Raw genomic sequence first — 27,500 nt, forward strand, 5'->3', positions numbered from 1 at the left:
GTACGTCTCTCTCATCTCTAATCCCAACCCTCTCTACCTCCAGTATGTCTCGCTCATCTCTAATCCCAACCCTCTCTTCCTCCAGTATGTCTCTCTCATCTCTAATCCCAACCCTCTCTTCCTCCAGTATGTCTCTCTCATCTCTAATCCCAACCTTCTCTTCCTCCAGTATGTCTCTCTCATCTCTAATCCCAACCCTCTCTTCCTCCAGTATGTCTCTCTCATCTCTAATCCCAACCCTCTCTTCCTCCAGTATGTCTCTCTCATCTCTAATCCCTATCTTCCTCCCGTATGTCTCTCTCATCTCTAATCCCAACCCTCTCTTCCTCCAGTATGTCTCTCTCATCTCTAATCCCTATCTTCCTCCAGTATGTCTCTCTCATCTCTAATCCCAACCCTCTCTTCCTCCCGTATGTCTCTCTCATCTCTAATCCCTCTCTTCCTCCCGTATGTCTCTCTCATCTCTAATCCCAACCCTCTCTTCCTCCAGTACGTCTCTCTCATCTCTAATCCCAACCCTCTCTTCCTCCAGTATGTCTCTCTCATCTCTAATCCCAACCCTCTCTTCCTCCCGTATGTCTCTCTCATCTCTAATCCCAACCCTCTCTTCCTCCAGTATGTCTCTCTCATCTCTAATCCCAACCCTCTCTTCCTCCCGTACGTCTCTCTCATCTCTAATCCCTCTCTTCCTCCAGTATGTCTCTCTCATCTCTAATCCCAACCCTCTCTTCCTCCCGTATGTCTCTCTCATCTCTAATCCCAACCCTCTCTTCCTCCAGTATGTCTCTCTCATCTCTAATCCCAACCCTCTCTTCCTCCAGTACGTCTCTCTCATCTCTAATCCCTCTCTTCCTCCCGTATGTCTCTCTCATCTCTAATCCCAACCCTCTCTTCCTCCAGTATGTCTCTCTCATCTCTAATCCCAACCCTCTCTTCCTCCAGTATGTCTCTCTCATCTCTAATCCCAACCCTCTCTTCCTCCAGTATGTCTCTCTCATCTCTAATCCCAACCCTCTCTTCCTCCAGTATGTCTCTCTCATCTCTAATCCCAACCTTCTCTTCCTCCAGTATGTCTCTCTCATCTCTAATCCCAACCTTCTCTTCCTCCAGCATGTCTCTCTCATCTCTAATCCCAACCCTCTCCTCCTCCAGTACGTCTCTCTCATCTCTAATCCCAACCCTCTCTTCCTCCCGTATGTCTCTCTCATCTCTAATCCCTATCTTCCTCCAGTATGTCTCTCTCATCTCTAATCCCAACCCTCTCTTCCTCCAGTATGTCTCTCTCATCTCTAATCCCTATCTTCCTCCAGTATGTCTCTCTCATCTCTAATCCCAACCCTCTCTTCCTCCCGTATGTCTCTCTCATCTCTAATCCCAACCTTCTCTTCCTCCAGTATGTCTCTCTCATCTCTAATCCCAACCCTCTCTTCCTCCAGTATGTCTCTCTCATCTCTAATCCCAACCCTCTCTTCCTCCCGTATGTCTCTCTCATCTCTAATCTCTCTCTTCCTCCCGTATGTCTCTCTCATCTCTAATCCCAACCCTCTCTTCCTCCAGTATGTCTCTCTCATCTCTAATCCCTCTCCTCCTCCAGTATGTCTCTCTCATCTCTAATCCCTATCTTCCTCCAGTATGTCTCTCTCATCTCTAATCCCAACCCTCTCTTCCTCCCGTATGTCTCTCTCATCTCTAATCCCAACCCTCTCTTCCTCCAGTATGTCTCTCTCATCTCTAATCCCAACCCTCTCTTCCTCCAGTATGTCTCTCTCATCTCTAATCCCAACCCTCTCTTCCTCCCGTATGTCTCTCTCATCTCTAATCCCAACCCTCTCTTCCTCCAGTATGTCTCTCTCATCTCTCATCCCAACCCTCTCTTCCTCCAGTATGTCTCTCTCATCTCTAATCCCAACCCTCTCTTCCTCCAGTGTGTCTCTCTCATCTCTAATCCCTCTCTTCCTCCAGTGTGTCTCTCTCATCTCTAATCCCATCCCTCTTTTCCTCCAGTATGTCTCTCTCATCTCTAATCCCAACCCTCTCTTCCTCCCGTATGTCTCTCTCATCTCTAATCCCAACCCTCTCTTCCTCCCGTATGTCTCTCTCATCTCTAATCCCAACCCTCTCATCCTCCAGTATGTCTCTCTCATCTCTAATCCCAACCCTCTCTTCCTCCAGTATGTCTCTCTCATCTCTAATCCCAACCCTCTCTTCCTCCAGTATGTCTCTCTCATCTCTAATCCCAACCCTCTCTTCCTCCAATATGTCTCTCTCATCTCTAATCCCAACCCTCTCTTCCTCCCGTTTGTCTCTCTCATCTCTAATCCCAACCCTCTCTTCCTCCAGTCTCTCTCATCTCTAATCCCAACCCTCTCTTCCTCCAGTATGTCTCTCTCATCTCTAATCCCAACCCTCTCTTCCTCCAGTATGTCTCTCTCATCTCTAATCCCAACCCTCTCTTCCTCCCGTATGTCTCTCTCATCTCTAATCCCTCTCTTCCTCCAGTATGTCTCTCTCATCTCTAATCCCAACCCTCTCTTCCTCCTGTATGTCTCTCTCATCTCTAATCCCAACCCTCTCTTCCTCCCGTATGTCTCTCTCATCTCTAATCCCAACCCTCTCTTCCTCCAATATGTCTCTCATCTCTAATCCCAACCCTCTCTTCCTCCAGTATGTCTCTCTCATCTCTAATCCCAACCCTCTCTTCCTCCAGTATGTCTCTCTCATCTCTAATCCCAACCCTCTCTTCCTCCAGTATGTCTCTCTCATCTCTAATCCCAACCCTCTCTTCCTCCAGTACGTCTCTCTCATCTCTAATCCCAACCCTCTCTTCCTCCAGTACGTCTCTCTCATCTCTAATCCCAACCCTCTCTTCCTCCCGTATGTCTCTCTCATCTCTAATCCCAACCCTCTCTTCCTCCCGTATGTCTCTCTCATCTCTAATCCCTATCTTCCTCCAGTATGTCTCTCTCATCTCTAATCCCAACCCTCTCTTCCTCCCGTGTCTCTCTCATCTCTAATCCCAACCCTCTCTTCCTCCAGTATGTCTCTCTCATCTCTAATCCCAACCCTCTCTTCCTCCCGTATGTCTCTCTCATCTCTAATCCCTCTCTTCCTCCAGTATGTCTCTCTCATCTCTAATCCCAACCCTCTCTTCCTCCCGTATGTCTCTCTCATCTCTAATCCCAACCCTCTCTTCCTCCAGTATGTCTCTCTCATCTCTAATCCCAACCCTCTCTTCCTCCCGTATGTCTCTCTCATCTCTAATCCCAACCCTCTCTTCCTCCAGTATGTCTCTCTCATCTCTAATCCCAACCCTCTCTTCCTCCCGTATGTCTCTCTCATCTCTAATCCCAACCCTCTCTTCCTCCAGTATGTCTCTCTCATCTCCTCCTCTGTTCTTTTCTCTCTTCTCCTCTCTCTCTCTCTCATTTCTCCTCCTCTACCCTCCGCTCCTGTCCTTTCACTGCAGTATACCAACGAGCTACATTTGATCCACCGCCATGAATCTGTCTTTATCTCTCTCTCTCTCCCTCTCTCTCTCTCTCTCTCTCTGTCTTTATCTCTCTCTCCCTCTCTCTCTCCCTCTCTCTCTCTCTCTCTCTGTCTTTATCTCTCTCTCTCCCTCTCTCTCTTTATCTCTCTCTCCCTCTCTCTCTTTATCTCTCTCTCCCTCTCTCTCTCTCTCTGTCTTTATCTCTCTCTCTCCGTCTCTCTCTTTATCTCTCTCTCCCTCTCTCTCTCCCTCTCTCTCCCTCTCTCTCTCCCTCTCTCTCTCTATCTCTCTCTCCCTTTATCTCTCTCTCCCTCTCTCTCTCTCTCTCTCTCTGTCTTTATCTCTCCCTCTCTCTCTCCCTCTCTCTCTTTATCTCTCTCTCCCTCTCTCTCTCCCTCTCTCTCCCTCTCTCTCTCCCTCTCTCTCTCTATCTCTCTCTCCCTTTATCTCTCTCTCCCTCTCTCTCTCTCTCTCTCTCTGTCTTTATCTCTCCCTCTCTCTCTCTCTCTCTTTATCTCTCTCTCCCTCTCTCTCCCCCTCTCCCTCCCTCTCTCCCTCTCTCTCCCTCTCTCTCTCCCTCTCTCTCTCCCTCTCTCTCTCTATCTCTCTCTCCCTTAATTTCTCTCTCCCTCTCTCTCTCTCCTCTCTGTCTTTATCTCTCTCTCCCTCTCTCTCCCTCTCTCTCTCTCTTTATCTTTCTCTCCCTTTATCTCCCTCTCTCTCTCTCTGTCTTTATCTCCCTCTCCCTCTCTCTCTCTCTCTCTCTCTCTCTCTCCCTCTCTCTCTGTCTCTCTCTCTCTCCCTCTCTCTCTCTCCCTCTCTCTCTCTCCCTCTCTCTCTCTCTCTCTCTCTCTCTCTCCCTCTCTCTCTGTCTTTATCTCTCTCTCTTTCTCTCTCTCTCTCTCTCTCTCTCTCTCTCGTCCGCCTCTCCCAGGTTCCCCTCTGACCCCAACAGTCAGACCATCGACAGGCAGTTCCTGTGGGGGTGTTCTCTGCTCATCAGCCCGGTACTAGAGCAGGGGGCGGTGGAGCTGGCCGCCTACCTCCCCCCCGGGACTTGGTACAGTCTGAAAAATGTAAACAAGCCACCTCCATTCATCTCAGTCATATTTCTGTATTACTTTCACAACTCCTCTGCCGTTAGACTAAAAAACTAGTAAGAAATTTAAAAACGTCATCGATTCTGCATTCGGGGCGGCTGTAGCTCAGTTGGTAGAGCGGGTCGTTCAATGATCGAAGGGTCGGCGGTTCGAATCCCGGCTCCAACTGTCCACATGTCGAAGTGTCCTTGAGCAAGACACCTAACCCCAAATTGCTCCCAATGAGCAGGTTAGCACCTTGCATGGCAGCTACCGCCATTGGTGTGTGAATGGGTGAATGAGAGGCCATTGTAAAGCGCTTTGAGTGCCGCTAAGGTGGAAAAGCGCTATATAAGTGCAGTCCATTTACCATTCCATGTGAGCCTCTCCTATATGAATTTATGAATTTATACACGGGGCCCAGGCCAAGGTTGAGCAAATCCACCAATGGTTGTCCTCCTCTCGATCGTCCTCTCCAGGGTCATCCGTTCTACAGCCGAGGTCAGTACCTGCTCCTCCCGGCCCCGCTGGACACCATCAACGTGCACGTGAGAGAGGGACATATCATCCCTCAACAGGTACTCGTACTGCATGTCATGACTGCTATACCAAGACCAGTCCAACAGGTACTCTATGTGATCGGTTCGAATCCCAGTCGTTCCAGGTCCTTTCTGTGTGGAGTTTGCATGTTCTCCCCGTGCCTGCGTGGGTTCCCTCCGGGTACTCCGGCTTCCCCCACCATCATAAAGACATGCAACGTGTGAATGAATGTTGGTCGGAGGGGTCATAGGCGCTGATTGGCAGCCACGCTTCTGTCAGACAGATGTAGCTTAACCACCACCGGTATGACTGTCTGAATGAATACTGGACTCTGTAAAGCGCTCTGGGTATCATGAAGGGCGCTATATAAATCCAACTTGATATGACTGTACTACAGTATACCAAGACCAGTCCAACAGGCACTCTATGTAATGACTAGGGCTGGGTATCGATTCGAATTTCAAGAATCGATTCGATTCCGATTCACAAGGTTCAGAATCGATTATCTCGATTCGATTCAATATCGATTCGGTTAGTGTTACTAAAACCTGTTTTTTTTGCTGTAACCTTAATTACATGACTGCCAAGTTATGCAACACATCAATACTAGGGCTGGGTATCGATACTGATTTCCAAAAATGAATGAATGAATCATTGAATGAATGAATGAACTATTCATTCCTTCATTTATTCATTCATTCATTAAATAAAAGATCGATTTTGGGATTCATGAATCGATTCTGAATCATTTGATTCAGAATCGATGAATCGATTTTTTAAACCCAGCCCCAGTAATGACTGTACTACACCAAGACCAGTAGAAAGCTTAGTTTGCTGATATTGTCACAAACATGCAGGCTTTAATTTTCCATATCCCACATTTATGGTACATTACGGGGGTTTACGCTTATAAAATGTGATTTTTGTTTTCTTTGGGGTTCATAAAATCGACATTTTACGATTATTTTAGATTCTTTGACAAGGGCTGGCTTCTTGGAATCCATGTTTCTTGGTGTGATAAAGTCTTAATAACCTGCTCTGTTACAGGAGCCGGCGTTGACCACCTCGGCCTCGCGCAGTAACCCCTTCCTCCTCACGGTGGCGCTGTCTGCCGAGGGCCGGGCCCGGGGCGACCTGTTCTGGGACGATGGGGACAGCCTGGACACCTTTGAGACGGGAGACTACTCCTATGTCACCTTCGTGGCTGGGCAGGTAGGAGGCGGGGTTTGTTTGTGTGTTGCGGTCCATCAGGACGAAGATCTCACGCCACAAAAACATCATCGTCCCCAAACCAGACTCATCCATAAGGCTGGTGTCTCTCTCTGACTCTCCCCCCTCTGACTCTCTCTCTCTGACTCTCTCTCTCTCACTCTCTCTCTCTGACTCTCTCTCTCTGACTCTCTCTCTCTGACTCTCTCCCTGACTCTCTCTCTGACTCTCTCTCTCTGACTCTCTCTCTCTGACTCTCCCCCCTCTGACTCTCTCTCTGACTCTCTCTCTCTGACTCTCCCCCCTCTGACTCTCTCTCTCTCTGACTCTCTCCTCTCTGACTCTCTCACTCTGAATCTCTCTCTCTGAGTCTCTCTCCTCTGACTCTCTCTCTCTGACTCTCTCTCTCTGACTCTCTCTCTCTGACTCTCCCCCCTCTGACTCTCTCTCTCTGACTCTCTCTCTCTGACTCTCTCTCTCTGACTCTCTCCTCTGACTCTCTCCCCTCTGACTCTCCCCCCTCTGACTCTCTCTCTCTGACTCTCTCTCTCTGACTCTCTCTCTCTGACTCTCTCTCTCTGACTCTCTCTCTCTGACTCTCTCTCTCTGACTCTCTCTCCTCTGACTCTCCTCTCTGACTCTCTCTCCTCTGACTCTCTCTCTGACTCTCTCTCTCTGACTCTCCCCCCTCTGACTCTCTCTCTCTCTGACTCTCTCTCTCTGACTCTCTCTCTCTGACTCTCTCTCTCTGACTCTCTCTCTGACTCTCCCCCCTCTGAATCTCCCCCCTCTGACTCTCTCTCTCTGACTCTCTCTCTCTGACTCTCTCTCTCTGACTCTCTCCCCTCTGACTCTCTCCCCTCTGACTCTCTCTCCTCTGACTCTCTCCCCTCTGACTCTCTCCTCTGACTCTCTCCCCTCTGACTCTCCCCCCTCTGAATCTCCCCCCTCTGACTCTCTCTCTCTGACTCTCCCCCCTCTGACTCTCTCTCTCTGACTCTCCCCCCTCTGACTCTCTCTCTCTGACTCTCTCTCTGACTCTCTCTCTCTGTCTCTCTCCATCTGAATCTCTCTCTCTGACTCTCTCTCTGACTCTCTCTCTCTCTGACTCTCTCTCTCTCTGACTCTCTCTCTCTCTGACTCTCTCTCTCTGACTCTCTCTCTCTGACTCTCCCCCCTCTGACTCTCTCCCCCTCTTACTCTCTCTCTCTGACTCTCTCTCTCTGACTCTCTCTCTGACTCTCTCTCTCTGACTCTCTCTCTGACTCTCTCTCTCTGACTCTCTCTCTGACTCTCCCCCCTCTGACTCTCTCTCTGACTCTCTCTCTCTGACTCTCTCTCTCTGACTCTCTCTCTCTGACTCTCTCTCTCTGACTCTCTCTCTCTGACTCTCCCCCCTCTGAATCTCTGATTTTAAGATGAAATCAACAACATAGTGGGGCTTTAAGAATATATAAAGTATATTGTATATGCCTGTAAATGTCACGTAAGTAGATGGAGTTTCCGAAGGACCTGACCTCTGACCTCTAACCTCTGTCCCCAGTCCCAGGTGGTGAGCGACCCCCTCCGGCGGAGCGGGGGTCTGGACGGTCGTGTGCTGGGGGGTCTGCGTGTGTTCGGGGTGCCCTCGCCACCCCGCTGCGTGCGGGCCAACGGAGAGGAGGTCAGGGGTTACACCTACCGCTCCGACACCAAGGTGACGACCTCAGCCTGCAAACCCCCACACTACACCCTGTCTGTCTGTCCCTCCACCTGTCTGTCTGTCTGTCTGTCTGTCTGTCTGTCCCTCCACCTGTCTGTCTGTCTGTCTGTCTGTCCCTCCACCTGTCTGTCTGTCTGTCTGTCCCTCCACCTGTCTGTCTGTCTGTCTGTCCCTCCACCTGTCTGTCTGTCTGTCTATCCCTCCACCTGTCTGTCTGTCCCTCCACCTGTCTGTCTGTCTGTCCCTCCACCTGTCTGTCTGTCGGTCTGTCCCTCCACCTGTCTGTCTGTCTGTCCCTCCACCTGTCTGTCTGTCTGTCTGTCTGTCTGTCCCTCCACCTGTCTGTCTGTCTGTCTGTCCCTCCACCTGTCTCTCTGTCTGTCCCTCCACCTGTCTGTCTGTCTGTCCCTCCACCTGTCTGTCTGTCTGTCCCTCCACCTGTCTGTCTGTCTGTCTGTCTGTCCCTCCACCTGTCTGTCTGTCTGTCTGTCTGTCTGTCCCTCCACCTGTCTGTCTCTCTGTCTGTCCCTCCACCTGTCTGTCTGTCTCTCTGTCCCTCCACCTGTCTGTCTGTCTGTCCCTCCACCTGTCTGTCTCTCTGTCTGTCCCTCCACCTGTCTGTCTGTCTGTCTCTCCACCTGTCTCTCTGTCTGTCTCTCTCTATGTCTGTCTGTCTGTCCCTCCACCTGTCTCTCTGTCTGTCCCTCCACCTGTCTGTCTCTCTGTCCCTCCACCTGTCTGTCTCTCTGTCTGTCCCTCCACCTGTCTCTCTCTCTGTCCCTCCACCTGTCTGTCTGTCTGTCCCTCCACCTGTCTGTCTGTCTCTCTGTCTGTCCCTCCACCTGTCTGTCTGTCTGTTTCTCCACCTGTCTGTCTGTCTGTCCCTCCACCTGTCTGTCTGTCTGCGCCCTCCACCTGTCTGTCTCTCTGTCTGTCCCTCCACCTGTCTGTCTGTTTGTCTGTCCCTCCACCTGTCTCTCTGTCTGTCCCTCCACCTGTCTGTCTCTCTGTCTGTCCCTCCACCTGTCTGTCTGTTTGTCCCTCCACCTGTCTTTCTGTCTGTCCCTCCACCTGTCTGTCTCTCTGTCTGTCCCTCCACCTGTCTGTCTGTCTGTCTGTCTGATTGCTGGTACCATGTTTTTGATCGGCCTGCCTAAGTGACCATTGTGGTTCGTCTTCATCTGTACAGGTTCTGACAGTGACCAGTCTGGCCCTGCCCATGTCTGAGGCGTTCACAGTCCAGTGGACTCTGTGATCCAGTGGACTCCATTACCCAGTGGCCTTAGAGAGAATCCTCGGGTCGTGCTTCTGAATTCCCCTGACGTTAACCCCTACGTCACTGCTGCACTGGAAGGAAGGTGTTGCACCTACTTTGTTGAATATGCTAACTGTTTTGCCATTTTGTAAATCATGTTTTATTGTATTGATACCATGTTTTCAATAAAACAGATCAAATTGATTAGAGTGAAAAGTGGTTTTATGTCCATGCAAAGTGTATTTGAATGCTCATGATCAGACTGTGTTTCCTCATTGTTATGCTGTGGACTACATTTGGCCGTCACTTATATACACTGGGCTGATGCTCATAGGTATAGGTTTAGGTATAGGTACTGAATTTGTAACGCGCTCCCCATCCAGTTGTTACACTGGCCCGGAGCGCCATTCACACACCAATGGCGGCAGCTGCCATGCAAGGCGCTTGCCTGCTCATTGAGAGCAATTTTGGGGTTCAGTGTCTTTGCCCAAGGACACTTCGACAGGTAGTCAGAAGAAGCCGGGATTCGAACCACCGACCCTACGACCTCATCTTATCCTGAGTGGAGCCTACAGGACATAGCCTACTATTAGTACTCTAGTATTGGGCTTAAGGACTTGGTGTGAGTGTGTAAATAATGGTCTTTTAAGACACATCTGGGGCACATTATGGCATAATAATGGCTGGTAACTTGATGGTGAATACAGTGACGGCAGTTTAGTGTTTGTCATCAATCATGATTTTGTATCAGCTCTGCTTCTAACAACTCGGCAACATCAAACAACTCCCTCGCTAATTGTCTGTGTATTATGATTGGTTATTGTGGTTTATGGCACAGGTGTAGCCTAACATTGTAATGAAGTAGACCCAAGTTGGACAAATATGAATTAACCTATCTATTTGGTGTTGGACAGAATATTCACAGGGAGAGAAATGCTCTAGGATTATTTAATTGTTTGTGTTTCTTCCCTCGTAAAATATGTACTACCTTTTGAGCTGTTTGCTATAAATTCCAGCTCTTTAAATTGCAAAGTCGGAGCACTTTAGGCTCACAGTTGACATACAAATGTCAACTGACATACAAATGTGTGTCCATGTGTTCTGGTGGGACCCTCGTCCTTTCTCCACCTGTCTGTCTGTCTGTCTGTCTGTCTGTCTGTCTGTCCCTCCACCTGTCTGTCTGTCTGTCCCTCCACCTGTCTGTGGGACCTCCGTCCTGTCATGATGCTGCTGACTCCATCACTGGTCCTGATGATGATGATGATGCAAGCGTGTCATCGGGACCAGCCAACCACAGGCACGCTTGAGGCATTGACCTCTAAACGTCATACCACATAATAATAATAATAATAATAAAGGTTAACATTTCGCTACCTTACTCGGGTTTCGCTTCTTTCTAACGTTTTTGAGAGATAAACGCGGCAAACATTTTACATTTTATAAGCCTTTTGAATTCCCAAATCCTGCCAGCGACCGGTGAAGCTATTTCAATCCCGGAAGCAGCACCGTTTGGGGGTTGGGTTTAACGAATGGCTCGCCTGCTCAACGTGTGCTGGGACCGTACGGAGATACACAAAACAAGCAGGGCTACCTTTTCACAGCCTGACGAAATAACCGGCTACGAGTTCGCCCATCAGCGTTGAACACACACCCGGTAACCTCGCCTCTGCTTCGGATGGATGAGCGGTGAGGACTGGAGACTCCAGCGGGACAGAAGGTGAGGACGCGCGGCTGTTTCGTGCGTATTATTTCGCCTATTCATTCCCTGCTCACAGGTGTATCTCAGTGTGAGATGGATCAGCTGATGGCCTGTCTCGTTTATCACCGAGCTTATGATTCAGTTTCTTCATAGGACATGTGTGGAGGCGTTTGTGTAACGTGAAGTTGGGGCAGGTTTGGATTGAATGTCAGAGGGAGCGAATTGGGCATGGCCCAGACGTGCTAAAACATTTATAGCCTGTTTTAGAGACGGGGTAACCTATCCAATCTCTACGCGGACCAAACATTAAGGTACAATTGTGACAGTTGTCTACTGTACCTTGTCCCTGTCTTAAAAATCAATAAAAATCAATCAATCAATCAACAGAGGGACTATCCACACAGATAGCTCTGCGGTAAGAAGTGTCCCATCCCACCTCTGCGTCGAGCGAATGTGTTTTGTCACCGACAGTGTGGATAACTGATGTCGCCCCGTCATGGCACGGCTCTCGTAGATGGGGCTATCATGTTTCTACTAGTGTTGCTTCTTATTTTTTACTATTAGCCCATCATTGCCTCATCCCCCTCTCTGACTTCCCAGCAAACACGCAACGTCAGGGAGACGTTCAGATCATGTCTTAATAACGTCCGTCGGTCCTGAACCCCGTGTGTTCGTCTGCTGGACCCCTCAATATTCACACGTCTGGCTTGGACCCCTCTAAGACGTCTGTGGACGTGCAGAACGGGTTCAATATCTGAACGACCAAAAAAACTTTCATTCTGGCTCCTAATTGGATGTCTTTGGACGTCTGAAAAAGACTAAAAAGACATTTAAAAGACGTCTTTTAGACCTGTCTTTGTCAGTTGAGCTCTCTGAGCCCAGAGAATAAAAATCCCCCTATTTCCAGTCGATGCATGACGCACGGTGATATCCTGTGTGGTCATAGCTCACAAAGCATGCTCTTATTAGTCAGACTTGGTTGAGTTGGTACAGCAAGTTCTTTCGGGCGCGTTATTATTCAAAAGCTCTTGAACCGGTGCTCCATAGCCGCCTCGGGCAACTGGGACTTGAATGGGGACCAGGTCATTATGGGACTTGAATGGGGACCAGGTCATTATGGGACTTGAATGGGGACCAGGTCATTATGGGACTTGAATGGGGACCAGGTCATTATGGGACTTGAATGGGGACCAGGTCATTATGGGACTTGAATGGGGACCAGGTCATTATGGGACTTGAATGGGGACCAGGTCATTATGGGACTTGAATGGGGACCAGGTCATTATGGGACTTGAATGGGGACCAGGTCATTATGGGACTTGAATGGGGACCAGGTCATTATGGGACTTGAATGGGGACCAGGTCATTATGGGACTTGAATGGGGACCAGGTCATTATGGGACTTGAATGGGGACCAGGTCATTATGGGAGCTCCTATTCAAATGTCAGTCTGACAACTTTATGCCAGAAGGTGACACCACGCTGCACACGAGAAACTGGAACACTTCTACCTCTGGCGTCATTCTCACCCACTGAGCAAAGACACGTCTAAAATACGTCTTTTAGACGTCTATTGTCTTTTTCGGACGTCCAAAGACATCCAATTAGGAGCCAGAATGAATGTTTTTATTAACGTTCAGATATTGGACCCGTTCTGCACGTCCACAGACGTCTTAGAGGGGTCCAAGCCAGACGTGTGAATATTGAGGGGTCCAGCAGACGTACAAATGGGGTTCTGGACCGACGGACGTTATTAAGACATGATCTGAACGTCTCCCTGACGTTGCGTGTTTGCTGGGACGCTAAGCACACGAGAAACTGGAACACTTCTGCCTCTGGCGTCATTCTCAGAGGTTTGTAGGCTAACTTGATCTGAAATGTAGGTTATTGGTATGTGGCAACTCTGTCTTATATTTGACAGCAGCACATATAAGCTTCGAATAGTCCTACATGCAATAATGAACTGTTGCAGTTCATTGAACGACATGAAATGTCAGACATGACACTATATACATGACACTTAAGACTGTATATTTATTTGCCCAGGGACTGCGGGTGGAAATTAGCTGTCTAGCTATAACCTTGTACAGTGCATCTCTCCCTATTCTATAGGGTAAGTGTCTGCTGTACCTTGTCCCTGTCTTAAAAATAAATAAAAATCAATCAATCAATCAATCAATCATAGCGGAGTTGGCACTAATGTGCTTCTGGAAAGTTCTGTGTTCTAATGGAAGCATCTGCTCTGGGGGTGAGGCCAGTTTGAGGTGCGCCTGGCCAAGTCATTTCATACAACAGTATAGGGTCAGAGAGACACCCCGCACTGAGGTGCTGACAGAGAGAAAGTGTGTGTGTGTGTGTGTGAGAGAGAGTGTGTGTGTGTGTGTGTGCCTGCGTGTGTGTGAGAGAGGGAGAGAAACACACACAGACAGAGACTTGTGCAATATCAGTTGGCCCCGTCGCTCGATCACATCACATGGCGAGCGTGGAGTCGTATCACGGCGGACGGTTCTGGCCGTGTTGTCATACATTCCAGAGCGATGGCTGTTCTTGTGTTCAGACGCCTTAACACCGCGTTGGTGCAGTTCCCCACTGTGCACACACACACACACATCCTGCTGTTGTAGACGAGCGTGTGTTCCTATCTGACTGATAAATCAATCAATCAATCAATCAATCAAAGCTTTATTTGTATAGCGCATTTCATACCCAGAGGCAACACAATGCGCTTTACAGAGAACAAGGGAGGAGGGCATACGACCCACTCTCTACATATTCCAGAGGGAAGCAAAAAAAACAGTAATCACCCGGGGGCCAGATAAGTGAGCTGTAAAAATTCTTCCCTGACCCCTCTCAACGAGGCGATCGAGCTCCTGGAGTATGTTTGTCTACCGGCTAAGAACATTTACAGAGCAATAAAGAACATTAAATTACATTTTCAGAGTAAGAGAGGCTAATAACATCATAGGAGAGACATGGCAAACATTGTTGTATGTCTGTGTGTGCATAAATGTGCCTGGGCCCAGATAGAGGCAGGGTCAGGGGTAGGATCGGGTAGGAAAAGGATACGGACCCGGGTTAGGTAATAAATGGTGAACGGACTGCACTTATATAGCACTTTTCCACCTTAGCGGCACTCAAAGCGCTTTACAATGGCCTCTCATTCACCCATTCACACACACACTCACACACACACACACCAATGGCGGTAGCTGCCATGCAAGGTGCTAACCTGCTCATTGGGAGCAATTTTGGGGTTAGGCGTCTTGCTCAAGGACACTTCGACATGTGGACAGTCGGAGCTGGGATTCGAACCGCTGACCCTTCGATCACTGAACGACCCGCTCTACCAACTGAGCTACAGCCGCCCCGTTGTAGAGCGTGTGTTCCTATCTGACTGATGTAGAACGGATGACGTGAGGAGCAGCTGACACTGGATCTCCGGCCTGGCAGGTTCAACCCGGTTTATCAGCCCTTTACAAGCGCGTTAGCTTAGCGTTGTTAGCAGCTATCATGCAAATAGCCTATTCGCTGTACTGTAGAACTCTGCAATGCAGAAGAGGTCACCAAGTGGTGTTCTAGTATAGCATTTCTAAGAGTACGCACATAGATTTAGAAACAGACAAAACAGACAACTTTTTATTTTTTGCCTTCAGATCGCTTCCACAAAGCTCCTCCTTCATGGCCGTTGGGAGGTGTAATAGAATACTTTAATTGTCTTTGAGAGAAGGAGGAAATCTAAGGGACAGAGAGAAAGGGAAACTCCCGCTGTCATATAGACCGTGATCCGTCCGAGAGACCTGACCCACTCTCTTCCAGCCGTGCCCCAATTCCAGCGCCCGGCACTTCCTGTTTGAGCCCCCTCCAAACAGGAAGTAGCACTCTCTCCTTGACCTAGATGGTGGAAGGGTCCCGTGGACGTCATCGTTTTTGTGTTTCCCCCCCGGCGTGAAGTGCGTGCGTGTGTGTGTGTGTATGTGCGTGTGTTTGTGTGTGTGGGCGCGCATGTGTACCCTCATCCAGATGCTGACATCTGCTAACTGCTGATAGCAGCTTGGAATTTCACACTGATGAAGTGACTGTGTGTGTGTGGCTCTGTTTATTCAAGGCGGGAACACACTCGATCGCACACACAGCTACTTTACAAGGCCAGGTGTGTGTGTGTGTGTGTGTGTGTGTGTGTCTTGAGAATCAATATGGTGGCACAAGACGTGGCATAGAACCAGGCTAGGTCAAGCCTGGCTTATGTGTGTTGGCTGGCTTATTTCTGTGCGGGACTGGTAGGACGGTAATGTCTGATAAATAAAGATGGGTCTTGTCACCTGGACACATCAGTTCCAATGCTTCCAATGCTAATCCAGCACAATGAGAGTGGGATAGCCAGTTAGCTCATGGGCTCACAACAACTAGCAGCAGCTTCCATAACATTAATGTTAGCGGTCAGTGGCTAAAGCAGTTACACTGATGATTCCTGTAATGTTAGCTATTTTGCTGCAATGGGTTCAACTTTTGTTTCTGGATAACGGTCATGACTTGCTGTTTTGCACTTCCCTTTAGGTGGTGAATAAGTAGACCCAGGACACAGTGGTTTATTTGGACATCTACTAGGATCTTGATATTATATTGATATGAAGATATGAAAGTAAAGTATTTGCCCTTAGAAGTAAATTGTAATTAGAATGGTTCTTAGCTAGGTAACCTAAGTGTAGGCAGACTTGAAAGGTCAATTGTAATAATATCATGAATGAACAATTGTAAACATAGTACTCAACAGAATAGGTAATATTCAAGTCTTGATTGGAACTTTTCCTAAATGCTTTATTAAACATACAGACATGCACATTAAAAGTAGCCATAAGTTGTTATTTTGCATGTGCTCTCAGGACATGTTGTGGTTGTGACCATCTCTGTAAAGAAGAGAGGCATGTAATGCACATGTATACAGTAGTACAGAGTCAGTTGTCTATTGTATAGACAAGGTGTTCAATTGCTCAAGTGTTGTCAGGTGTTGGTTCGAGTGTTCGAGTGTACAGTGGTGCATAGTCAGTTGTCTATTGTATAGACAAGGTGTCACGTGTTCACTTGTTGGTCCAGGGGGTGGCATTTGTGTTATAATGAGAGTGAGGGCCTATGTATAGTACAACCAGAGTACTATAAACAACTGACTCTGCACCACTCGAACCAACATCTGTCGCTGTTTTCAAAACAAAACTAGATTTGCTGTGAAGGTTTGTAAACAGATTATGGATTACAAAATTGGCAGCTTGGGTTATGCATTGTAAAAATATTGTCATACTTTTCTTGTCTGACGCACTACTCATCTTTATCCCCTCTTTCCCCCCTCGTCCTTCTCTTTCGCTCTCTCCGTCTCTCTCCCTCCATCTTGTCTCTCTCTCCCTCCACGTCTCCCTCTCTCCCTCCACCTTGTCTCTCTCTCCCTCCACGTCTCCCTCTCTCCCTCCACCTTGTCTCTCTCTCCCTCCACGTCTCCCTCTCTCCCTCCACCTTGTCTCTCTCTCCCTCCACGTCTCCCTCTCTCCCTCCACCTTGTCTCTCTCTCCCTCCACGTCTCCCTCTCTCCCTCCATCTTGTCTCTCTCTCCCTCCACGTCTCCCTCTCTCCCTGCACTGCTCCTATCCCTCTTCACCCCCTCTGTCGTTCTCTATCTCTCTCTCTCTGTTTCTGCCCCCCCCCCCCCCCCCTCTCTCTCTCTCTCTCTCCCTCTCCCTCTCTCTCTCTCTCTCTCTCTCTCCCCCCTCTCCCCCATCCCTCTCTTCCCCTCCAGAGGATGGGCTCGGGCTCCTGCGGTGGGAGGAGATGTCTCTGGGTCGGCTCCTGCGGCGCGCCTCCTCCAAGGCCTCCGACCTCCTGACCTTCAACCCCGGGCCGGCGCGCGGCGGCCTGGACGGCGAGGTCATCTTCTCCAAGAACAACGTGTGCGTGCACCCGGCCGAGCCCCTGCCGGGCCTGGCCGAACACCACCCAGGTAGCCCACCCGACCCGACGTTACCCCGTCGTCTGCATGACACTCTACAGGGTGACGGCCTTGTCCTCCACCTCCCTCCACCTCTCCTCCCTCTTCTCTCCTCTTCTTCTCTCCCTCTTCTCCTCCCTCCCTCTCTCTCTTGCCATCCTCTGCCTCGTCGTGCCTCTAACTTCTCTCTCTCTCTCTGCCTCATGCGGCCATCTTTTATTCCCTCGTTCATCCATCTCTTCCAAGCGACGGAGACCGTGGAGATCCTACCTTTTTTAAAGGCCGCCTCCGCTCACCTCCTCATCTCCTCCTAGGGACCCCTCTCCTCTCAGGGACCCCCTCTCCTCCTAGGGACCCCTCTCCTCCTAGGGACCCCCTCTCCTCTCAGGGACCCCCTCTCCTCTAGTGACCCCCTCTCCTCCTAGGGACCCCCTCTCCTCTCAGGAACCCCCTCTCCTCTAGGGACCCCTCTCCTCCTAGGGACCCCTCTCCTCCTAGAGACCCCCTCTCCTCCTAGGGACCCCTCTCCTCCTAGGGACCCCCCTCCTCCTAGGGACCCCTCTCCTCCTAGGGACCCCTCTCCTCCTAGGGACCCCTCTCCTCCTAGGGACCCCCTCTCCTCCTAGGGACCCCTCTCCTCTCAGGGACCCCCTCTCCTCTAGGGACCCCCTCTCCTCCTAGGGACCCCCTCTCCTCTCAGGGACCCCTCTCCTCCTAGGGACCCCTCTCCTCCTAGGGACCCCTCTCCTCCTAGGGACCCCTCTCCTCCTAGGGACCCCCTCTCCTCCTAGGGACCCCCTCTCCTCCTAGGGACCCCCTCTCCTCCTAGGGACCCCTCTCCTCCTAGGGACCCCCTCTCCTCCTAGAGACCCCCTCTCCTCCTAGGGACCCCCTCTCCTCCTAGGGACCCCTCTCCTCCTAGAGACCCCTCTCCTCCTAGGGACCCCCTCTCCTTCTAGGGACCCCCTCTCCTCCTAGGGACCCCCCTCCTCCTAGGGACCCCCTCTCCTCCTAGGGACCCCTCTCCTCCTAGGGACCCCTCTCCTCTCAGGGACCCCCTCTCCTCCTAGGGACCCCCTCTCCTCTAGTGACCCCTCTCCTCTCAGGGACCCCCCTCCTCCTAGGGACCCCCTCTCCTCCTAGGGACCCCTCTCCTCCTAGGGACCCCTCTCCTCCTAGGGACCCCCTCTCCTCCTAGGGACCCCCTCTCCTCCTAGGGACCCCCTCTCCTCCTAGGGACCCCCTCTCCTCCTAGGGACCCCCTCTCCTCCTAGGGACCCCTCTCCTCTCAGGGACCCCCCTCCTCCTAGGGACCCCTCTCCTCCTAGGGACCCCCTCTCCTCCTAGGGACCCCCTCTCCTCCTAGGGACCCCCTCTCCTCCTAGGGACCCCTCTCCTCCTAGGGACCCCCTCTCCTCCTAGGGACCCCTCTCCTCCTAGGGACCCCCTCTCCTCCTAGTGACCCCTCTCCTCCTAGGGACCCCCTCTCCTCCTAGAGACCCCTCTCCTCCTAGGGACCCCCTCTCCTCCTAGGGACCCCCTCTCCTCTCAGGGACCCCCTCTCCTCTAGTGACCCCCAATCCTCTCGCCGCACGCCGTCTTCCACCTTGTGTGGCGGCGTGATGCTGCACTGTCATTCTCTGCTGGGTCTTCATCGTCTCTTTCTGTGGTCTGCTCCTCTGTGTGTGTGTGTGTGTGTGTGTGCGTGTGTGTGTGTGTGTGTACAGTTATCTTTCCTATAATTTCCCTGTATGTGACGGTGTTCATATGTACAGTATAATGTACCTCCTCAGCCTGTATCATGTTTCCATGGTTCCTCACATTACCTGTGGGTGTCCCACTCGCATTGTCTTATCTACTCGGGTTACAGTGTGTGTGTGTGTGCGTGTGTGTGTGTGTGTGTGTGGGTACGCGTGCATGTGTGTGTGCATGTGACAGAGTGGCCATCTATGCATCTTTCTTTCCCTATGATTCCCGTGTGTGTGTGTGTGTGTGTGTGTGTGTGTGTGTGTGTGCGCGCGTGTGTGTGTGTGTGCGTGCATATTAGGGCTGGGGCGAGCGTCAACATCATTGACTACGAAAATACTTAGGATTATTTATGCTCCCTTTTCGTGCGAAAATCTATCCTTCAGTTTCAAACGTTATAACAGTCACTGCCCACATACGTCTATGCGTCCTTTACGTTGGTTAAGTATACGTTGAATACGTCCACTAGAGGGCACTGTTTGTCTAGGAAGCATTTCCGCTATAAACTATCAAAAGAGACGACTCATCTCTCCGCTCCAATTCACTGTTGCGCAACAGCGGGTCCGTATTGCGCAACACCCGCTCACACATGCGCGGAGACCAGCTCCTCTGACTGGCTACCTGTGTGTGTGTGTGTGTGTGTGTGTGTGTGTGTGTGTGTGTGAGGTGAATAGAAGCTGAATAGACCCCCGGCCCCTGTGTTTTCCACCCCCTGCAGGCTACCTGTGTGTGTGTGTGTGTGTGTGTGTGTGTGTGTGTGTGTGTGTGTGTGTGTGAGGTGAATGAAGTGGATAGAAGCTGATTAGACCCCCGGCCCTGTGTGTTCTGCCCCCTGCAGGCTACCTGTGTGTGTGTGTGTGTGTGTGTGTGTAGAAGCTGAATAGACCCCAGCCCTGTGTGTTCCGCCCCCTGCAGGCTACCTGTGTGTGTGTGTGTGTGTGTGTGTGTGTGTGTGTGTGTGTGTGTGTGTGTGTGTGTAGAAGCTGAATAGACCCCTGGCCCCTGTGTGTTCCACCCCCTGCAGGCTACCTGTGTGTGTGTGTGTGTGTGTGTGTGTGTGTGTGTGTGTGTGTGTGTGTGTGTGTGTGTGTAGAAGCTGATTAGACCCTGGCCCCTGTGTGTTCCGCCCCCTGCAGGCTACCTGTGTGTGCACACGGAGAAGGACGAGATCCTCGGTACCACTCTAATCCTCACCTGGGTGCCCAACTCCCGTATCCAGAGACAGGACGAGGAGGCCCTGCGCTATATCACCCCAGAGAGCTCGCCCGTCCGGAGGAACGCCCGCCGTCGGCCCGGCAGGTAGGGGGGGGGCGGGTGGGGTGGGGGGGGGCGGGTGGGGTGGGGGGGGGCTCACAGGCTAGGTCAGCGGCGGTCGCTGGTGTCAAAGTGAACAGATTGTGCGCCGACTTTCTCGTACCTCATTCAGGAACTGCGGTTCAATTATCATGCGTTCCTCACGCGTTCCTCATGCGTTCCTCACGCGTTCCTCACTGTCGAGACGAAACCCGGTCGCAGAGTCGGCCTCCAGGTCGCGGAGTCGAGCCTCAACAGCGTATGACGCTTTGAGGACGATGACCACCGATTGGGCGTAGAGCAGTCAAGGTCTCGGCTCACGGTTCACGTGGAGGTTAGGTTGGGTCGACTTGATTCATTGCTTCCTGAGGAATGTCGCCAGAACTGTGGAGTGAGTCTGGGGCATCCCTAGGGTTAGCCTAGCGTAGCAGTGATACAGTACTGATACTCATTTCATATCTACATGTAGGGTTGGGGTTAGCCTAGCGTAGCAGTGATACAGTACTGATACTCATTACATATCTACATGTAGGGTTGGGGTTAGCCTAGCGTAGCAGTGATACAGTACTGATACTCATTTCATATCTACATGTACGGTTAGCGTTAACCTAGCGTAGCAGTGATACAGTACTGATACTCATTACATATCTACATGTACGGTTAGCGTTAGCCTAGCGTAGCAGTGATACAGTACTGATACTCATTACATATCTACATGTAGGGTTAGCGTTAGCCTAGCGTAGCAGTGATACAGTACTGATACTCATTACATATCTAGGGTAAGGGTTAGCCTAGCGTAGCAGTCATACAGTACTTCTGCTCTTTACTTATCTAGGCCCCACTCCCGCCCCCCGCCCGCCCAGGAGGAGGAGGAGGAGGAGGAGGAGAAGCCCCCCGGCCCGCCGGAGCCCTGCCCCCCCCCCCCAGCAGCAGCAGCCCCCGCCTGGGGACGAGGCCGACGAGGGCTCCTGCGAGCTGTCGGCCGACGAGGTGAGCCGGGACAGCACCATGGGCTCCGACTCGGACACCTTCTCCTCGCCCTTCTGCCTGTCGCCCGTCAGCGAGGCCCTCTGTGAGAACAGCAGCTCCGTCTTCCTGGACAACGAGACCAGGTGAGGAGAGTGCGCGCGTGTGTGTGTGTGTGTGTGTGTGTGTGTGTGTGTGTGTGTGTGTGTGTGTGTGTGTGTGTGTGTGCGCATGCGTGTGCGTGTTTGTGCGTGTGGTGTGTGTTTGCGGGGAGGTTGTCTTTTGTCAATGTTTGTCGTCCACGGTCCTCAACTGCCACCTGTCACTGATATATCCCCAATATAAGTGTTGAATGCACATTTGTATCAGCTTTCTCCTGTTTGTGTAATGCCCACAGCATGGAAGAGATCATATTGCTTTCTCACATCTTCATAGTAAGTAAGTAGGTAAAACTTTATTTATAAAAACACTTTTCACAGTCACAAAGTGCTTCACAGGTCAAAAAAGACAGAAAACTACACAAAAAAGACAGTCAAATACAAAGAAAAACACAACATAGGCAACAGTTACGGCTGTCCAAAAGCCTGCTGGAACAGGTGGGTCTTAAGCAGTCCCTTAACCAGGCCAGGTCAAGCCTGGCTTATGTGCGTGGCTGGCTTGTTTCTGTTCAGGACTGGTAGGACGGAAACTAGTGATGCCACTGAAATAACTGTGAATTGAAATGACATGAAATAATGTCTTGTCGTACTGTACAACAGTACGACAACTCGTGTTCAAACACCACAATGCCTTTTATCAAACTGAAAATAGCCATGCCAGTGCTATCTCTGGGCAACTGTATAACATCGCATTCATAAGCCATCGTTCTGACACCATAATAAGGGGTAGCTTTTGTCAACGACATGCAACAACAGGTCCTTATCTCTCACATAGCAGCAAATTCACACTCATTGCCAACATGATCAATCTGAAATGCATGAAGCTGCAAAGCAGGACTCAGCATTTCATTAGGTTTTGCTAGCCGTTAGCCAGTCGTATTGGCCAAAGTTAGCTACTTGAACGTGCCTCAAATCCCTAGTCTGGCTGTGTTAGCCCTTCCAGCTAGGCTGTCTTATTCTGCAACTGTATCGTAGGGGAAAAACTGCTGCTAGCCTGTGTAATATAACGTTACTGTAACCTACCTAAACTTGTTTCAATCACAAGAACGCAACAGGTTTACTTTTTGTAGTTAGTGTGTAACGTTAGTTGTTACCTACTTTGATTTGTGTTCCTGCCTACTATCTTCCTCTCTCTTTCTTCTCTGTCTGCTTCTTTCAACACCATCACGCCAGGTACGGTTTGTGCGCTCATGTAGGCGCATAAAAAGAAAAAACAGAAATAGTCCAAAATAAACCAAATCCTCCTCCATACTGTTAGCGGCCCCGACAGTGGAAAAACAGATGGTCACGGTTCTGACGAGTCTGGGACAGAACGGAGCCAAACGAATCTGCCTAGTAACCGTTCGGCCCGACAGTGGAAAAACAGCTAACGTGTTTGATGTTCTGGGACTTTGATGTTCTTCGTCTTGTGGTGGCACAATCAGTTTGACACAGTTAATTCAAAGCTCTTAAAAGTCAATGGTGTCGTAGTCTTTTGTTTTGATGTTGAGGGACCACTGCCTCTTGTGGTAGCAACATAGAACTGCAGGTCAACAAGGGAAGGGACAGAGAGGGACAACCCGACATTTGCTCTCCATGGTGCGCTGGCTTACAGCCACGCACAAAAATGTCCACATCGGGAGACATTCTTAAGTCCTGGGGGAGCGCATTCCAGAGATATGGGGCTACAGATTCAAACGCTCTGTCCTGTCATAGCTGAGTATAGATAAAGAGAGAATATAACAATTGTGTTCGTGTCGTTAACCTGACCTACTACTCCAGATGCTAGTTTCCCAACGGACTATGATACTGTTTTTTCCCTCCATTTTGGGCCGTAATTTACCTAAACTACCACTAGGTAGCGCCAAAGAGAAAAAGATTGGAATCTGGGTAGAGGTGCTCTGAGCTCGGCAGAGAATACTGTAGGTGCTGAAAGTAAAGTAAAGATGGTATTGTCCCAACTGATGATGCTACAACTTTACAAAACTTTACTTTACTTTACTTGACAAGCAGGAATTGAACCCACAACCTTAGTATTGCCAAACACCATGCTCTAATCAACAGAACCATCTGGACAACTATCAAGTTGCTCCTTTGGCCCAGTCGCCATTTTCCTTTATGATTCCCTCAGAGGTCGTTTCACAGAGTGATTTGAAACACAGCCCAGAATTGCGTGTGTGTGTGTGTGTGTGTGTGTGTGTGTGTGTGTGTGTGTGTCTAAGTGCAGTGCAAGTGTGTGACTTGGCAGTTCTCTCTCGCACTGCCTCTAACCTTTTACTTTATCCCTCTCTTCCTCTCCTCTCCTCCCTCTCTTCCTCTCCTCCCTCTGTCCCCCTCTTCCTGGTGCTTGACTTTAACTCCATCTCTCTCTCTTTCACCTCATCTCCCCTCCTCTGTCTCACCGTTGATCTTCCTCCTTTCCTCTCTCTCTCATTCTCTCTCTCTGCTCGCATCCTCTCCGTTCTCTCCTTCCTCTCCACCTCCATCACTCCATTTTCCCTCCATCTCTCTTTCCTCCTCTTACTCTCCCTCTCTTACGCTTTACCCCTCTCTCTCTCTCTCTCTCTCTCTCTCTTTACCCCCCTCTCTCTCTCTCTCTCTCTCTCTCTCCCTCTCTCTCTCTTTACCCCTCTCTCTCTCTCTCTCTCTCTATCCCTCTCTCTCTCTCTCTCTCTCTCTCTTTACCCCTCTCTCTCTCTCTCTCTCTCTCTCTCTATCCCTCTCTCTCTCTCTCTCTCTCTCTCTTTACCCCTCCCTCTCTCTCTCTCTCTCTCTCTCTCTTTTCCCCCCTCTCTCCCCCCCCCCGTTCCCATATCCCATTCTCCTCCGCCTCCCCCTCCTCCCCCTCTCCGGGTGGGTGTGAGGGTCTTTGATTCCTCCCTGCTCACGGGGGTCGTCCCGCTGGGCTGAATGTCAGCTCGCAGGATTAGAAGAATGAAGATCGGAGCGGCGGCCAAAACCTTCTGGAACAGTCCGCCAGCTTTAATTGACTGTGTTAAGGGGCCGGGGGCTGGAAACATGTCCGTTGGAATCATTCAGTGTGTGTGTGTGTGTGTGTGTGTGTGTGCGTGTGAGTGTGCGTGTGTGTGCGTGTGTGCGTGCGTGCGTGTGTTTGTGTGTGTGTGAGACGGTAAGAGGAACCGAGTGAAAGAGTGTGAGCGTTTCGCCCCGAATATTGAAGTGTGTGTGACCGTGTGTGTGTGTGAGAGAGAGAGGGAGAGAGAGGGAGAAAGAGGTGAGAGAGAGGGATAGAGAGAGAGAGAAAGAAAGAGGTGAGAGAGAGGGATAGAGAGAGAGAGGGATAGAGAGAGAAAGAGGTGAGAGAGAGGGATAGAGAGAGAGAGAGAGGTGAGAGAGAGAGATGGAGAGATAGAGAGAGGGAGAAAGAGGTGAGAGAGAGAGAGGGAGAAAGAGGTGTGAGAGAGAGAGAGATAGAGAGAGAGAGGGAGAAAGAGGTGAGAGAGAGGCAGAGAGATAGCATAGAGAGCGAGAAACGGAGTGAAAAGCAAGTGTGTAGGTGGAATGCAATTAGCCCATCACCCTTTCAAAAATGTCTCCAACATATTTTTTACCAGCAGCTCTATAAACTGCTAAGCATGCGTACTGTAGTGCTTCGATGCCACTCGGGACTACACTGCTGCTCTTTGAGATGAAAAGCTTTCAAAAACCATTCTCACTAGAAAAGGCTTTCGTTTCAAATGGCAGTTTGACATTTTAAACCTACTGTACCTCCCAAAAACGTTTTCCATTGTCCTTTTTACAGTGGTACTGTGAACCTCTCCTCCTCTCTACCCCCCCCTCCTCCTCTCTCTTCTCTCCCCACTGTTGAGCTAGGGGACTGGGGAGAGTCTGGAGGCTGTAGCCCCTGGTCCTCCGTGTTCTCAGGGTGACGCCACAGCTGTCTCCCCAGGGTAGAGCATCTCTCAGCTGGGGAGAGCGCCCGCGGGCATCCTGGTCTCCGCCCGGCCTGGAGCTCCCCTCACGAGAGAGATCATGTTTTTGTACAGGCCTAAGTGGACATTGTGTTGATATGTGGTGAGCTACAGAATAGGCTGTCTGTTTATGTTACAGCAGAGCTGCCTGATAAAGATCTGTGTTTGTAACATATTAGCTGCCGTTTCGAGGCGTGGTAATTGAAGTAGCGTCGATGTAGCCATGTAGCTGACATGTCAGGATGTAACTAGCTTACAACAGTTTGGAACAGTTCCAATAACATTTAACTGTTAACTTAACTTAATTAAGTTAACTTAATCCCGGGGAAGCCGTTAGCAGGTAGCTTCTTCGCTTTCAAACAGCTCCTTCAAACTGACATAACTGGAGCTAGCTAGCTTAGCTCATTAGCGCTAACCAGACCTACCTACCTGTCGCTAGCTCTCCAACGTCTCGCCAAAGGAAGGTGCAGCGGCAGTGGCAGTAGAAAAAAAAACATGACAACACGCAAGCATGAGGGGCAGTGCTACTGCTACACAGTAGAACACAGTAGAACACGGTACCCAACTCGGAACACTGTAGAACACAGCGGAACACGGCTAAAGATGGCCAGGAGGGTCAGTTTAATTTGTGGCCGCCACAACCATGGTATTGCATAGGTGCATTTCTGAGGGTACTTGACTTGACGTACAGGTAGCAGCTGGTAGTAGCTGCTATCTGTTTAAATGTCCCAGTCCAGGGGCGCCCCCGGTAGCTCACCGGGTAAGGCGCGCCCCATATGAAGGCTAGTCCTTCGCGCGGCGGACCCGGGTTCGATTCCCGGCTCGGGTCCTGTGCCGCATGTCCTCCCCGCTCTCTCTCTCCCACGTTTCCTGTCTCTCTCTACACTGTCCTGTCCATTAAAGCTGAAAAGCCCTAAAAAATATCTTAAAAAAAATAAAATGTCCCAGTCCAATCAATAGGCTACAGTCTAGTTGCTGGTACTGTATCAGGCATGGGCCGCTAATCAGTAAATAAGGACATGCTAGCTAGGGGAAACCAAGCCATCTAACATCAATCATGTTATTGTTTTTCAATATGTATCAAAGGTAACTGATGAGGTCAGAAATTATTGATTTTGTGTGTAATTGATCAGGTCTGTCTGTTCCTCACAGGTTCAATATGTAACCCGATGTGTTTTCACTGTAGAGTTCAAAACAAATACAGTACCAGGAACAATACTCCTAGTGTGTAATATTACAATCATCGACACGCACCAGAGACGGCAAATGTCAGGTGGTCAATCCCTCCGTCCCGTTGTTGACCTGCAAAATGGCGGTCCCGTTATTGACCTGCATTTCTATGTTACCACCACAAGAGGCAGTGTTCCCAGAACACCAAAATATAACCACTACGACATTGCGCAATAAGTTCCTCGGAAGTATAGTGGATACTATTCTTTGTCCAGAAACAGAAGTTGAGCCAATTGCAGCAAAATAGCTAACGTTATAGGAATCATCAGTGTAAAGTGCTTTAGCCACTGACAGCTAACATTAATCGGTAACACTTTATAATAATGATCAGTTATAAAGCATTTATAAAACAATTGTTAATAAGGAACTAATCATTAACATATAATTTATAAACGTGTAAATGATCCACTTTATTATAAAGTGTTACCCATTAATGTTATGGAAGCTGCTGCTAGTTGTTGTGAGCTCATGAGCTAACTGGATATCCCGCTCTTATTGTGCTGGATTAGCATTGGAAGCATTGGAACTGATGTGTCCAGGCGACAAGACCTATCTTAATTTATCAGACATTATTTCATGTAATTTCAATTCACAGCTATTTCAGTGGCATGACTAGCTTCTGTCCTACCAGTCCTGAACAGAAACAAGCCAGCCACGCACATAAGCCAGGCTTGACCTGGCCTGGTTTTTGTGTGTGACCTGACTGGCTAAGCAACAGCAGTACTGTATATCTATGTCACTCAATTTCACAGGGCTAGCGGGAGCTGTGTTTGAGGTATGCTGAGGTCGTTAGCTATGGTCGATGAAACCGCTCACGCAGTTGGTGTGTGTGTGCGCGTGTAGGTGTGTGCGCGCGTGTAGGTGTGTGTGTGTGTGTGTGTGTGTGCCCTCCTGCAGTGAGGGGACCATGAGCTCGTATTTCAGTGCCGAGAAAAACATACTGGCCGTGAATGACAGGGGAAATTGGACGGTAGACAGTGTGTGTGTGTGTGTGTGTGTGTGTGTGTGTGTGTGTGTGTGTGTGTGTGTGTGTGTGTGTGTGTGTGTGTGTGTGTGTGTGTGTGTGTGTGTGTGTGTGTGTGTGTGTATTTGCCTTCGTCCTGCATAGTAACCTCCATGCATTCCTTGTATTCTCCGTCTCCTGTAGCCTAAGCCGGCCATCCTGGTACACAAAACAACAGGACCCAAGCAACTCGCTCAATTTCATATGGACCCTTTCTACATTTCACTCGGCCAATTCATAAGCCGTGT

The 27,500-nt window shown here is 50.0% G+C and overlaps 2 protein-coding genes across 2 annotated transcripts in view; both read left to right on the top strand.

Annotated features, from left to right (window-relative positions):
* The window catches only part of gaa (alpha glucosidase), a gene marked incomplete at its 5' end in the record, with an annotated part of 24,896 nt that extends 15,560 nt beyond the window's left edge, over positions 1-9,336 (top strand). Inside the window, 5 exons of the mRNA XM_084460970.1 lie at positions 4,425-4,566; positions 5,049-5,147; positions 6,157-6,321; positions 7,862-8,014; positions 9,210-9,336. Of these exons, the coding sequence (XP_084317096.1) occupies positions 4,425-4,566; positions 5,049-5,147; positions 6,157-6,321; positions 7,862-8,014; positions 9,210-9,275 (625 nt within the window). The 3' untranslated portion in view covers positions 9,276-9,336. The remainder of the gene's footprint in view (positions 1-4,424; positions 4,567-5,048; positions 5,148-6,156; positions 6,322-7,861; positions 8,015-9,209) is intronic.
* A 7,452-nt stretch (positions 9,337-16,788) lies between these two features.
* Positions 16,789-27,500, top strand: part of tbc1d16 (TBC1 domain family, member 16) — a gene marked incomplete at both ends in the record, with an annotated part of 20,322 nt that continues 9,610 nt past the window's right edge. Inside the window, 4 exon segments of the mRNA XM_084460977.1 lie at positions 16,789-16,957; positions 19,828-19,990; positions 20,820-20,891; positions 20,893-21,096. Of these exon segments, the coding sequence (XP_084317103.1) occupies positions 16,789-16,957; positions 19,828-19,990; positions 20,820-20,891; positions 20,893-21,096 (608 nt within the window).

This window comes from Borostomias antarcticus (assembly GCF_949987555.1).
Source record: "Borostomias antarcticus genome assembly, chromosome: 35".
NCBI lineage: Eukaryota > Metazoa > Chordata > Actinopteri > Stomiiformes > Stomiidae > Borostomias > Borostomias antarcticus.